This window comes from Pseudophryne corroboree, chromosome 6, assembly GCF_028390025.1.
Source record: "Pseudophryne corroboree isolate aPseCor3 chromosome 6, aPseCor3.hap2, whole genome shotgun sequence".
Taxonomy (NCBI): domain Eukaryota; kingdom Metazoa; phylum Chordata; class Amphibia; order Anura; family Myobatrachidae; genus Pseudophryne; species Pseudophryne corroboree.
The window spans coordinates 149,868,649-149,883,990 of NC_086449.1; the positions used below are offsets into that span (position 1 = coordinate 149,868,649).

At 47.4% G+C, this 15,342-nt stretch overlaps 1 protein-coding gene across 5 annotated transcripts in view; it reads right to left on the reverse strand.

Annotated features, from left to right (window-relative positions):
- Window positions 1-15,342, reverse strand: part of NCAPH (non-SMC condensin I complex subunit H) — a 113,088-nt gene that overhangs the window by 64,371 nt on the left and 33,375 nt on the right. For all 5 annotated transcript variants that reach the window (XM_063932023.1, XM_063932022.1, XM_063932021.1 and 2 more), the window contains 5 exons: window positions 8,881-9,121; window positions 8,362-8,452; window positions 8,066-8,158; window positions 7,431-7,569; window positions 6,996-7,108 (listed from right to left, as the gene is read on the reverse strand). In XM_063932023.1, the coding sequence (XP_063788093.1) occupies window positions 6,996-7,108; window positions 7,431-7,569; window positions 8,066-8,158; window positions 8,362-8,452; window positions 8,881-9,116 (672 nt within the window). In that variant the 5' untranslated portion in view covers window positions 9,117-9,121. The remainder of the gene's footprint in view (window positions 1-6,995; window positions 7,109-7,430; window positions 7,570-8,065; window positions 8,159-8,361; window positions 8,453-8,880; window positions 9,122-15,342) is intronic.

Genomic DNA, 15,342 nt, shown 5'->3' on the forward strand with positions numbered 1-15,342 from the left:
TTTCTGTCGGAAACAGGTCCAAATCCGACAGGTTTTGGCCTCCTTTCCGACAATCTCAATCCGACTTGCGATGGTCTGCAGGGCACTACCTCCGATGGGCGTCCCCCCGGCCAGGCTCCTCTCTGTCGGCAGCGATGATGAGGACGAGCTGGGAGGAGGACGGGACAGCAGCAGCACGGAGGAGACACCGGGAATGGCCAAACCTGACAGTCGGATTTGGCCATTCATTGAAGAGCCATTGTCAGATCCATTCCGACAAATGCATGCTTGAATGGATCAGACTTTAATTGAACATACCCCTATGTGTTTTCGACCAAATATTTTTTGGGATAGAAAAAAAAAAAAAAAAAAGGGCTACAATTGAATTGCCTGAAAAAAAATATTGGGCTTTTGCCCATTTTTTTTCTCCAGAAACTTTTTCAGGGTTAATTGAATTGCCCCCTGAATGTGCATGTAGACAGATTAATAGTAATACTTGTATCAAACACTGGATCATTCAGACATTTATCAATTAGCAAGGCACTATGTGATAGTATCAAGATGAACAAGATTAATACCTCAGACACACTAAATATCCATAACATGGGATCATTAGCTTTAAAATGACCAACTACAAATACAAAAATAAGAATTTACTCACCGGTAATTCTATTTCTCGTAGTCCGTAGTGGATGCTGGGGACTCCGTCAGGACCATGGGGAATAGCGGCTCCGCAGGAGACAGGGCACAAAATTTAAAAGTTTGACCACTAGGTGGTGTGCACTGGCTCCTCTCCCTATGACCCTCCTCCAAGCCTCAGTTAGGATACTGTGCCCGGACGAGCGTACACAATAAGGAAGGATATTGAATCCCGGGTAAGACTCATACCAGCCACACCAATCACACTGTACAACTTGTGATCTGAACCCAGTTAACAGTATGATAACCGAAAAGAGCCTCTTAAACGAAGGCTCCCAACAATAATAACCCGATTTTTGTAACAATAACTATGTACAAGTATTGCAGACAATCCGCACTTGGGATGGGCGCCCAGCATCCACTACGGACTACGAGAAATAGAATTACCGGTGAGTAAATTCTTATTTTCTCTGACGTCCTAAGTGGATGCTGGGGACTCCGTCAGGACCATGGGGATTATACCAAAGCTCCCAAACGGGCGGGAGAGTGCGGATGACTCTGCAGCACCGAATGAGAGAACTCCAGGTCCTCCTTAGCCAGGGTATCAAATTTGTAGAATTTTACAAACGTGTTCTCCCCTGACCACGTAGCTGCTCGGCAGAGTTGTAATGCCGAGACCCCTCGGGCAGCCGCCCAAGATGAGCCCACCTTCCTTGTGGAGTGGGCATTGACAGATTTAGGCTGTGGCAGGCCTGCCACAGAATGTGCAAGTTGAATTGTGCTACAAATCCAACGAGCAATCGTCTGCTTAGACGCAGGAGCACCCAGCTTGTTGGGTGCATACAGTATAAACAGCGAGTCAGACTTCCTGACTCCAGCCGTCCTTGAAATATATATTTTTAATGCTCTGACAACGTCCAGCAACTTGGAGTCCTCCAAATCGCTAGTAGCCGCAGGCACCACAATAGGCTGGTTCAGGTGAAACGCTGATACCACCTTAGGGAGAAACTGAGGACGCGTCCGCAGTTCTGCCCTGTCCGAATGGAAAATCAGATATGGGCTTTTGTACGATAAAGCCGCCAATTCTGACACTCTCCTGGCCGAAGCCAGGGCCAGTAGCATGGTTACTTTCCATGTAAGATATTTCAAATCCACCGATTTGAGTGGCTCAAACCAATGGGATTTGAGAAAATTCAAAACTACATTGAGATCCCACGGTGCCACTGGAGGCACAATCGGGGGCTGTATATGTAGTATTCCTTTTACAAAAGTCTGGACTTCAGGAACTGAAGCCAATTCTTTCTGGAAGAAAATCGACAGGGCCGAAATTTGAACCTTAATGGACCCCAATTTGAGGCCCATAGACAATCCTGTTTGCAGGAAATGTAGGAATCGACCCAGTTGAAATTCCTCCGTCGGGGCCCTCCTGGCCTCACACCACGCAACATATTTTCTCCAAATGCGGTGATAATGTTGTGCAGTCACCTCCTTCCTGGCTTTTACCAGTGTAGGAATGACCTCTTCCGGAATGCCTTTTTCCCTTAGAATTCGGCGTTCAACCGCCATGCCGTCAAACGCAGCCGCGGTAAGTCTTGGAATAGACACGGTCCCTGCTGAAGCAGGTCCCTTCTTAGAGGTAGAGGCCACGGATCTTCCGTGAGCATCTCCTGAAGTTCCGGGTACCAAGTCCTTCTTGGCCAGTCCGGAGCCACGAGTATCGTTCTTACTCCCCTTTGCCGTATAATTCTCAGTACCTTGGGTATGAGAGGCAGAGGAGGGAACACATACACTGACTGGTACACCCATGGTGTTACCAGAGCGTCCACAGCTATTGCCTGAGGGTCTCTTGACCTGGCGCAATACCTGTCCAGTTTTTTGTTGAGGCGGGACGCCATCATGTCCACCATTGGTCTTTCCCAATGGACCACAATCATGTGGAAGACTTCTGGATGAAGTCCCCACTCTCCCGGGTGAAGATCGTGTCTGCTGAGGAAGTCTGCTTCCCAGTTGTCCACTCCCGGGATGAACACTGCTGACAGTGCTATCACATGATTTTCTGCCCAGCGAAGAATCCTTGCAGCTTCTGCCATTGCCCTCCTGCTTCTTGTGCCGCCCTGTCTGTTTACGTGGGCGACTGCCGTGATGTTGTCCGACTGGATCAACACCGGCTGACCCTGAAGCAGAGGTTTTGCCAGGCTTAGAGCATTGTAAATTGCTCTTAGTTCCAGTATATTTATGTGAAGAGACGTTTCCAGGCTTAACCACAAGCCCTGGAAGTTTCTTCCCTGTGTGACCGCTCCCCAGCCTCTCAGGCTGGCATCCGTGGTCACTAGGACCCAGTTCTGTATGCCGAATCTGCGGCCCTCTAACAGATGAGCACTCTGCAACCACCATAGCAGAGACACCCTTGGCCTTGTCGACAAATTTATCCGCTGATGCATCTGCAGATGCGATCCGGACCATTTGTCCAGTAGATCCCACTGAAAAATTCGTGCATGGAATCCGCCGAATGGAATCGCTTCGTAAGAAGCCACCATTTTTCCCAGGACTCTTGTGCATTGATGCACAGACACTTTCCCTGGTTTTAGGAGGTTCCTGACGAGTTCGGATAACTCCCTGGCTTTCTCCTCCGGAAGAAATACCTTTTTCTGAACAGTGTCCAGAATCATCCCTAGGAACAGCAGACGTGTCGTCGGGATCAGTTGGGATTTTGGAAAATTCAGAATCCACCCGTGCTGTTGGAGCATTACTTGGGTTAGTGCTACTCCGACCTCCAGCTGTTCTCTGGACCTTGCCCTTATCAGGAGATCGTCCAAGTAAGGGATAATTAATACGCCTTTTCTTCGAAGAAGGATCATCATTTCGGCCATTACCCTGGTAAAGACCCGGGGTGCCGTGGACAATCCAAACGGCAGCGTCTGAAACTGATAATGACAGTTTTGTACCACGAACCTGAGGTACCCTTGGTGTGAAGGGCAAATTGGGACATGAAGGTAAGCATCCTTGATGTCCAAGGACACCATAAAATCCCCTTCTTCCAGATTCGCTATCACTGCTCTGAGTGACTCCATCTTGAACTTGAATTTTTGTATGTACAGGTTCAGAGATTTCAGATTTAGAATAGGTCTTACCGAGCCGTCCGGCTTCGGTACCACAAATAGCGTGGAGTAATACCCCTTTCCCTGTTGTAAAAGGGGTACCTTGACTATCACCTGCTGAGAATACAGCTTGTGAATGGCTTCCAATACCGTCGCCCTGTCGGAGGGAGACGTTGGCAAAGCAGACTTTAGGAACCGGCGAGGGGGAGACTTCTCGAATTCCAACCTGTAACCCTGAGATACTACCTGCAGGATCCAGGGGTCCACCTTCGAGTGAGCCCACTGTGCGCTGAAATTCTTGAGGCGACCCCCCACCGCCCCTGAGTCCGCTTGTAAGGTCCCAGCGTCATGCTGAGGCCTTTGCAGAAGCCGGGGAGGGCTTCTGCTCCTGGGAAGGAGCTGCTTGCTGCAGTCTCTTACCCTTTCCTTTGCCTCGGGGCAAATACGAATGTGCTTTTGCCCGCTTGTTCTTATAGGAACGAAAGGACTGCGGCTGAAAAGACTGTGTCTTTTTCTGCTGGGAGGTGACCTGAGGTAAAAAGGTGGATTTTCCGGCTGTTGCCGTGGCCACCAAATCCGATAGACCGACCCCAAATAATTCCTCCCCCTTATACGGCAATACTTCCATATGCCGTTTGGAATCCGCATCACCTGACCACTGTCGCGTCCATAAACTTCTTCTGGCAGATATGGACATCGCACTTACTCTTGATGCCAGAGTGCAAATATCTCTCTGTGCATCTCGCATATAAAGAAATGCATCCTTTAAATGCTCTATAGTCAATAAAATACTGTCCCTATCCAGGGTATCAATATTTTCAGTCAGTGACTCCGACCAAGCCACCCCAGCACTGCACATCCAGGCTGAGGCGATTGCTGGTCGCAGTATAACACGGGTGTTTATACTTTTTTGTGTATTCTCCAGCCTCCTATCAGCTGGATCCTTGAGGGCGGCCGTCTCTGGAGACGGTAACGCCACTTGTTTTGATAAGCGTGTGAGCGCCTTATCTACCCTAGGGGGTGTTTCCCAGCGCGCCCTAACCTCTGGCGGGAAAGGGTATAATGCCAATAACTTCTTTGAAATTAGCAGTTTTCTATCGGGGGTAACCCACGCTTCATCACACACTTCATTCAACTCCTCTGATTCAGGAAAAACTACAGGTAGTTTTTTCACACCCCACATAATACCCCTTTTTGTGGTACTTGCAGTATCAGAGATATGCAAAGCCTCCTTCATTGCCGTGATCATATAACGTGTGGCCCTACTGGAAAATACGTTTGTTTCTTCACCGTCGACACTGGATTCGGTGTCCGTGTCTGTCGACCGACTGAGGTAAAGGGCGTTTTACAGCCCCTGACGGTGTTTGAGACGCCTGGACAGGTACTAACTGGTTTGCCGGCCGTCTCATGTCGTCAACCGACTTTTGCAGCGTGCTGACACTATCACGTAATTCCATAAACCAAGCCATCCATTCCGGTGTCGACTCCCTAGGGGGTGACATCACCATTACAGGCAATTGCTCCGCCTCCACGCCAACATCGTCCTCATACATGTCGACACACGCGTACCGACACACAGCAGACACACAGGGAATGCTCTGATAGAAGACAGGACCCCACTAGCCCTTTGGGGAGACAGAGGGAGAGTTTGCCAGCACACACCCAAGCGCTATAAATATATAGGGACAACCTTAAATAAGTGTGTTCCCCTTATAGCAGCTTAAATATTATTAATATCGCCAAATAAGTGCCCCCCCTCTCTGTTTTTACCCTGTTTCTGTAGTGCAGTGCAGGGGAGAGCCTGGGAGCCTTCCTAGCAGCGGAGCTGTGTAGGAAAATGGCGCTGTGTGCTGAGGAGAATAGGCCCCGCCCCCTTTTCGGCGGGCTTCTTCTCCCGGTTTTTCTGAAAACCTGGCAGGGGTTAAATATATCCATATAGCCCCAGGGGCTATATGTGATGTATTTTAGCCAGAATAGGTACTTTTCATTGCTGCCCAGGGCGCCCCCCCCAGCGCCCTGCACCCTCAGTGACCGTTGGTGTGAAGTGTGCCGAGAGCAATGGCGCACAGCTGCAGTGCTGTGCGCTACCTCATGAAGACTGAGAAGTCTTCAGCCGCCGGTTTCTGGACCTCTTCTCTTTTCGGCATCTGCAAGGGGGTCGGCGGCGCGGCTCCGGTGACCCATCCAGGCTGTACCTGTGATCGTCCCTCTGGAGCTAGTGTCCAGTAGCCTAAGAAGCCAATCCATCCTGCACGCAGGTGAGTTCACTTCTTCTCCCCTAAGTCCCTCGATGCAGTGAGCCTGTTGCCAGCAGGACTCACTGAAAATAAAAAACCTAACAAAACTTTTTCTAAGCAGCTCTTTAGGAGAGCCACCTAGATTGCACCCTGCGCGGACGGGCACAAAAACCTAACTGAGGCTTGGAGGAGGGTCATAGGGGGAGGAGCCAGTGCACACCACCTAGTGGTCAAACTTTTAAATTTTGTGCCCTGTCTCCTGCGGAGCCGCTATTCCCCATGGTCCTGACGGAGTCCCCAGCATCCACTTAGGACGTCAGAGAAAATTACTTACAGAGTATCTCTCTCCGTAATCTCTACGTAAGCAGTGACAGTCTCTGTAATTGGGTCTCAGTGAGGGATTATACAGTAAGTCATACCTCTCTGGGAGATGGGGGATGATGTATGAAGCAGTCAAAAGAGTGGACCAGTGGAGAAGTTGCCCACATCAACCAATCAGCTGCTACCTATCATTTTATAGACTGTATTTGATAAATGCTACCTCGAAGTTGATTGATTGCTATGGCCAAGTTCTCCACTTTTCCATTCTTCTCATGGCTTCATACATCAACATCATGGTTGTTTATAAGTAAATAAACTCTGACCAAATATATCTCTCCATACAAGTAGTGAAAGTGCAGGCCCCGGGCAGACAAACTGCAGCAGGTAATCAGGCAACAGGAAGCACTCATCATACTATTATACTGTGCATAGAGGATATCTGTACACACGCCTCACCACAAACTGACCTACAAGCTACAATTATTCTGTAATACTGAATTTGAGACCAAAAAATGATATAGATGCGGAGTTGTAGAAATTGCACAAGAAACAGATATACTGTGACAGTGATGATGATCTGTTTATGGTGACTGTCAAAGAATGACCAAATCATATACATTTCCAGTCTCTCGGTGCACCATCAACTCCCTCATCTTTTTCTCTTCACTTGTGTGTGTGTGTGTGCGCGTATCAACTGCTCATTCCCGACTGTCCACCTCACCTGATTGCTGCGTTCTGTCGCCGAGCGAGTGATGTTGTTAAGATTCTGTTCAATTGTTTCCACAGAATGCTGTCTTTTCCTCCTCCTGCTGTCAGGCTCTTTGCCTGCATCTTCTGTGGAAAGAGCATCAACAAAGACACAAAATGACACACAAACGCATGAAAGCAAAACGTATTATCCAATATTATCCAGTGATTACTACAGAAGAGAAACAGGTGGACACATAATAGTCTAAAAAATAAAGGGCTTTTCCACTCTATATAGTATACCCCACATCTTCCCAATAATAGGACTTTTGTGGGAATCCCACCATTTCTTGTATTTATCCTCAGCTCATCACCTTCAGGAAAGATGATCAACAATCTTATCTGTTGAGTCTTTCTCCACATGTAAACCATTTATCAATGAGGGCGGCCTCCAGCCACCATTACATACCAACGTCCTGGTTCTCTCCCCGCTCTGGTCCTTGTGATTCTTTGCCAAGCCCACCCAATACTTTGTACACATCAGCATGTACTGCATCCACCCGCACTGCATAGATCTTGGCGCTGGCATCCAGTGTCCCAGCTGCAACCTATACACAAGAGTGTGACCAGTGATATCAGTAAATCAGAGGTGAGGCTGAACAATGGGCCGGATTCAGAGGTGCACACAATGTCCATGCTGAGCACAGTACAGCAATTTCTTGCTACTGCACATGCACCAAAGATGCGATTGATAAGCAATAGGGCACGCACAGCGGAATTACTCGCAAAGTGAGTGTCAAGTAGTCAGCATCTGGGGGAGGTAATGGGGGGTGATGGTGTTGGGGGGAGGGTGGCTAGCAAAATGCATGCGTATTGGGATCATTTTACAGACGTGCCATAGTCATCCACTGCAAATTTGTTTACAGCTAGGGAGGCCTTGGCGTCTGAGACAGCATAGGTCCGAAAAGGCGTCTGATGTTCCCGATGTACGTGAGTGGCTACTGTAAGACACCTGCAGTGGCTGCTTCATTAGCTGCGCATGCAACTGACTGCAACCCTGAATCAGGCCCTGTGAGAGCAGAGAAACAAGAAACGGTTATTCACCTTGAAGTTGGTGAGCTCACTGTCTTTCTCCTTGAGAATATCCCCCATGTAATCAATCAGGTGCAGCCCGAAGGCATTTTTTGTTGTTATTCTCTGCAAGAGATATCAATCATTGGAACAGTACAGTTCTAAAACACATGCAGCATATAAACAAGGCTTCGCAGTTATTCACGTCAATATGATACTGATGACATTTCATAAACTTTTAAGGTAAATGTAGGTTGACCCCTAGAATCTGTGCATTCCCATAAATGCTTATTGCAGAACGTAATGGCTGTCAGGAGCAAAGTACTTACATTCTCCTGGGACAGCTTGATGCAGGTAGAGTAGTGATCCGAGATCTGCGCGTTGCTGAGTTTGGGCAGCAGAAGTGATATTGCCTCAGACCTGTGAGAAACAAGACATGCAATCAGTTCATCATGATCATATAAAACACATTCTACAATTGAATGAGACAGAAACATTAGAACAGGAGCTCAGAAAATACAAACTCAATCTCTTTTTGTTCCCCACTATATATGAATCAGTTTCTAAAATAATATAAATTACTTAAATTTGGACTTCCAATAATCCATGTCCAGATTTTAAAACATGATGACATGGAATTACTCTGAGTCAGCAGTACACCTTTATAATAGTGGCCATGCAGGCAAATCAACTTAAATTATTGGGAGTTAGTTAAAGTTATAATCTACAAACATACAGAAAATCCCTCTGCCAAGAGAACTTTAGACCACCATGGCCTCCCAATTGGTGTGCCGCATTTGTTTATGCTGTGCATCAGGTAGAAGTGGTGGGGACACGTAGGTACTTACCTCTGGGAAGGGGATATGGTGGATGCTGGGGAATCCGCATTACTGAGCTGCAAGTCAATCACCCTGGATCGTCGACGCTGTTTCCTTTCCCACTCATCATCGTTGCTGGTGAAGTTCTGCAGAGTTGGGGTCCCTGCAGCACTGACAGGCTGTGATCTAGTGGCTGGAGACAGATACGCACCCACTGGGGATAATGGCTTTTGGCGCTCCCCTGACTGAGGAGTAGAAGTGTGCATGCTGCCTGGTAATTAAAAAAAGTAGATTATAAAGTTAAACAGGGTTGTGTGTGGACCATCTATAAACAATTAAAAATGTACTTTTTATAAAGCTTTATCTGTGGAACCATTTCCCAACTCCTCAATGTGCAATGTTTTGGAATAATAATCACGCCTCTACTACTAGACTGCCTTAATTTCTTATAATCCCAGGACATACATATTTAACACTGTATCTTTACTAGTTTTCAAATAATTTCAGAGTTTACATTTTGTAACATACATAGCTTTATATTGCAAAATCTAGCCTACATTGTAATAGATAAGATAAGAATAATTTATTGTCACTGTTCATGAACATGTACAGCAAAATTATATACAGTTCTCATGTCATATACACAAAATAAAATACATCACATAAGTTTAGCAAAGTTGAGAATTCAAACCAACAATCGCAGAAGGGAAGAAACTATTCCTTAACCTAGTGGTACGACATCTTATACACCTATAACGTCTCCCCGATGGCAAGGGCTGATATTAATGTAACGATAGCTACACTCCAGCAGTATCGATACATTCAGGCATATTTAGTATCATCTGAATGTACTAAAGGGCAATTGGAGCAGAATTCGCAAAATTCTCCTCCAAATTTACTAAAATCAAAATGTAAAAAAAATAAGATTTTACTTACCGATAAATCTATTTCTCGTAGTCCGTAGTGGATGCTGGGACTCCGTAAGGACCATGGGGATATAGCGGCTCCGCAGGAGACAGGGCACAATAATAAAAGCTTTAGGATCAGGTGGTGTGCACTGGCTCCTCCCCCTATGACCCTCCTCCAAGCCTCAGTTAGGATACTGTGCCCGGACGAGCGTGCATAATAAGGAAGGATATTGAAACCCGGGTAAGACTCATACCAGCCACACCAATCACACCGTACAACCTGTGATCTGAACCCAGTTAACAGTATGATAACAACGAAGGAGCCTCTGAAAAGACGGCTCACAACAAGAATAACCCGATTTTTGTAACAATAACTATGTACAAGTATTGCAGACAATCCGCACTTGGGATGGGCGCCCAGCATCCACTACGGACTACGAGAAATAGATTTATCGGTAAGTAAAATCTTATTTTCTCTGACGTCCTAGTGGATGCTGGGACTCCGTAAGGACCATGGGGATTATACCAAAGCTCCCAAACGGGCGGGAGAGTGCGGATGACCCTGCAGCACCGAATGAGAGAACTCCATGTCCTCCTCAGCCAGGGTATCAAATTTGTAGAATTTAGCAAACGTGTTTGCCCCTGACCAAGTAACTGCTCGGCAAAGTTGTAAAGCCGAGACCCCTCGGGCAGTCGCCCAAGATGAGCCCCCTTCCTTTTGGAATGGGCTTTTACAGATTTTGGCTGTGGCAGGCCTGCCACAGAATGTGTAAACTGAATTGTATTACAAATCCAGCGAGCAATCGTCTGCTTAGAAGCAGGAGCACCCATCTTGTTGGGTGCATACAGGCTAAACAGCGAGTCAGATTTTCTGACTCCAGCCGTCCTGGAAACATATTTTTCAGGGCCCTTACAACGTCAAGTAACTTGGAGTCCTCCAAGTCCCTAGTACCCGCAGGTACCACAATAGGTTGGTTCATGTGAAAAACAGAAAACACCTTAAGGAGAAATTGAGGACGAGTCCTCAATTCTGCCCTGTCAGAATGAAAAATTAAGTAAGGGCTTTATATATGATAAAGCCGCCAATTCTGACACACGCCTGGCTGAAGCCAGGGCTAATAGCATCGTCACCTTCCATGTGAGATATTTTAAGTCCACAGTGGTGAGTGGTTCAAACCAATGTGACTTTAGGAAACTCAAAACAACATTGAGATCCCAAGGTGCCACTGGGGCACAAAAGGAGGCTGTATATGCAGTACCCCTTTTACAAACATCTGAACGTCAGGCACTAAAGCCAGTTCTTTCTGGAAGAAATTCGACAGGGCCGAAATTTGAACCTTAATGGACCCTAATTTTAGGCCCATAGACAGTCCTGTTTTCAGGAAATGTAGGAAACGACCCAGTTGGAATTCCTCTGTAGGGGCCTTCTTGGCCTCACACCACGCAACATATCTTCGCCAAATGCGGTGAAAATGTTTTGCGGTTACATCCTTCCTGTCTTCGACCAGGGTAGGGATGACTTCATCTGGAATGCCCTTTCAGGATCCGGCGTTCAACCGCCATGCCGTCAAACGCGGCCGCGGTAAGTCTTGGAACAGACAAGGCCCCTGCTGGAGCAGGTCCTTTCTTAAAGGTAGAGGCCACGGGTCTTCCGTGAACATCTCTTGAAGTTTCGGGTACCAAGTCCTTCTTGGCCAATCCGGAACCACGAGTATCGTTCTTACTCATCTCCCTCTTATGATTCTCAGTACTTTTGGTATGAGAGGCATAGGAGGGAACACATACTCTGACTGGTACACCCACAGTGTTACCAGAGCGTCCACCGCTATTGCCTGAGGGTCCCTTGACCTGGCGCAATATCTGTCTAGTTTTTTGTTCAGGCGGGACGCCATCATGTCCACCTTTGGTTTTTCCCAACGGTTTACAATCATGTGGAAGACTTCCCGATGAAGTCCCCACTCTCCCGGGTGGAGGTCATGCCTGCTGAGGAAGTCTGCTTCCCAGTTTTCCACTCCCGGAATGAACACTGCTGAGAGTGTTATCACATGATTTTTCGCCCAGCGAAGAATCCTTGCAATTTCTGCCATTTCCCTCCTGCTTCTTGTGCCGCCCTGTCTGTTTACGTGGGCGACTGCCGTGATGTTGTCCCACTGGATCAATACCGGCTGACCTTGAAGCAGAGGTCTTGCTAAGCTTAGAGCATTGTAAATTGCCCTTAGCTCCAGTATATTTATGTGGAGAGAAGTCTCCAGACTTGATCACACTCTCTGGAATTTTTTTCCTTGTGTGACTGCTCCCCAGCCACTCAGGCTGGCATCCGTGGTCACCAGGACCCAGTCCTGAATGCCGAATCTGCGGCCCTTTCATAGATGAGCACTCTGCAGCCACCGCAGAAGAAACACCCTTGTCCTTGGAGACAGGGTTATCCGCTGATGCATCTGAAGATGCGATCCGGACCATTTTTCCAGCAGATCCCACGGAAAGGTTCTTGCGTGAAATCTACCAAATGGGATCGCTTTGTAAGAAACCACCACTTTTCACAGGATCCTTGTGCAATGATGCACTGATACTTTTCCTGGTTTTAGGAGGTTCCTGACTAGCTCGGATAACTCCCTGGCTTTCTTCTCCGGGAGAAAACATCCTTTTCTGGACTGTGTCCAGAATCATCCCTAGGAACAGTAGACGTGTCGTCGGAAAAAACTGCGATTTTGGAATATTTAGAATCCACTCGTGCTGTCGTAGAACTACTTAAGATAGTGCTACTCCGACCTCCAACTGTTCTCTGGACCTTGCCCTTATCAGGAAAGCGTCCATATTTCTTTTAAGAAGAATCATCATTTCGGCCATTACCTTGGTAAAGACCCGGGGTGCCGTGGACAATCCAAACGGCAGCGTCTGAACTGATAGTGACAGTTCTGTACCACGAACCTGAGGTACCCTTGGTGAAAAGGGCAAATTTGGACATGTAGGTAAGCGTCCCTGATATCCAGTGACACCATATCGTCCCCTTCTTCCTGGTTCGCTATCACTGCTCCGAGTGACTCCATCTTGATTTGAACGCTTGTATGTAAGTGTTCAAATATTTCAGATCTCACCGAGCCGTCTGGCTTCAGTACCACAATATAGTGTGGAATAATACCCCTTCCCTTGTTGTAGAAGGGGTACTTTGATTATCACCTGCTGGGAATACAGCCTGTGAATTGTTCCCAATACTGCCTCCCTGTCGGAGGGAGACGTTGGTAAAGCAGACTTCAGGAACTTGTGAGGGGGAGACGTCTCGAATTTCCAATGTACACCTGGGATACTACGTGTAGGATCCAGGAGTCCACTTGTGAGTGAGCCCACTGCGTGCTGAAACTCTTGAGATGACCCCCTACCGCACCTGAGTCCGCTTGTACGGCCCCAGCGTCATGCTGCGGACTTGGCAGAAGCTGTGGAGGGCTTCTGTTCCTGGGAATGGGCTGCCTGCTGCAGTCTTCTTCCCTTTCCTCTACCCTGGGCAGATATGACTGGCCCTTTTGCCCGCCTGCCCTTATGGGAACGAAAGGACTGAGACTGAAAAGACTGTGTCCTTTTCTGCTGAGATGTGACTTGGGGTAACAAAAGGTGGATTTTTCAGCTGTTGCCATGGCCACCAGGTCCGATGGACCGCCCCTTTATACGGCAATACTTCCATGTGCCGTCTGGAATCTGCATCACCTGACCACTGTCGTGTCTTCGTCTGGCAGATATGGACATCACATTTACTCTTGATGCCAGAATGCAAATATCCCTCTGCGCATCTCGCATATATAGAAATGCATCCTTAAAATGCTCTATAGTAAATAAAATCTTGTCCCTGTCAAGGGTATCAATATTTTCAGTGAGGAAATCCGACCAAGCCCCCTCAGCGCTGCACATCCAGACTGAGGCGATTGCTTGTCGTAGTATAACACCAGTATGTGTGTATATACTTTTAGGATATTTTTCAGCTTCCCATCAGCTGGCTCCTTGAGGGCTGCCGTATCTGGAGACGGTAACGCCACTTGTTTTTATAAGCGTGTGAGCGCCTTATCCACCCTAAGGTGTGTTTCCCAACTCGCCCTAACTTCTGGCGGGAAAAGGTATACCGCCAATAATTTTCTATCGGAGGAAACCCACGTATCATCACACACTTCATTTAATTTATTTGATTCAGGAAAAAATAAGATTTTACTTACCGATAAATCTATTTCTCGGAGTCCGTAGTGGATGCTGGGGTTCCTGAAAGGACCATGGGGAATAGCGGCTCCGCAGGAGACAGGGCACAAAAAGTAAAGCTTTTTCCGATCAGGTGGTGTGCACTGGCTCCTCCCCCTATGACCCTCCTCCAGACTCCAGTTAGGTACTGTGCCCGGACGAGCGTACACAATAAGGGAGGATTTTGAATCCCGGGTAAGACTCATACCAGCCACACCAATCACACCGTACAACTTGTGATCTAAACCCAGTTAACAGTATGATAACAGCGGAGCCTCTGAAAGATGGCTTCCTTCAACAATAACCCGAATTAGTTAACAATAACTATGTACAATTTATGCAGATAATCCGCACTTGGGATGGGCGCCCAGCATCCACTACGGACTCCGAGAAATAGATTTATCGGTAAGTAAAATCTTATTTTCTCTATCGTCCTAGTGGATGCTGGGGTTCCTGAAAGGACCATGGGGATTATACCAAAGCTCCCAAACGGGCGGGAGAGTGCGGATGACTCTGCAGCACCGAATGAGAGAACTCCAGGTCCTCCTTAGCCAGAGTATCAAATTTGTAAAATTTTACAAACGTGTTCTCCCCTGACCACGTAGCTGCTCGGCAAAGTTGTAATGCCGAGACCCCTCGGGCAGCCGCCCAAGATGAGCCCACCTTCCTTGTGGAGTGGGCCTTTACAGATTTAGGCTGTGGCAGGCCTGCCACAGAATGTGCAAGTTGGATTGTGCTACAGATCCAACGAGCAATCGTCTGCTTAGACGCCGGAGCACCCATCTTGTTGGGTGCATACAATATAAACAACGAGTCAGATTTTCTGACTCCAGCTGTCCTTGCAATATATATTTTTAATGCTCTGACAACGTCCAGTAACTTGGAGTCCTCCAAGTCACTTGTAGCCGCAGGCACTACAATAGGCTGGTTCAGATGAAATGCTGACACCACCTTAGGGAGAAAATGCGGACGAGTCCGCAGTTCTGCCCTGTCCGAATGGAAAATCAGATATGGGCTTTTGTAAGATAAAGCTGCCAATTCTGACACTCTCCTGGCAGAAGCCAGGGCTAGAAGCATGGTCACTTTCCATGTGAGATATTTCAAATCCACCTTTTTTAGTGGTTCAAACCAATGAGATTTGAGGAAATCCAAAACCACATTGAGATCCCACGGTGCCACTGGAGGCACCACAGGAGGCTGTATATGCAGCACTCCCTTAACAAAGGTCTGGACTTCAGGGACTGAAGCCAATTCTTTTTGAAAGAAAATCGACAGGGCCGAAATTTGAACCTTAATAGATCCCAATTTGAGACCCATTGACAATCCTGATTGCAGGAAATGTAGGAATCGACCCAGTTGAAATTCC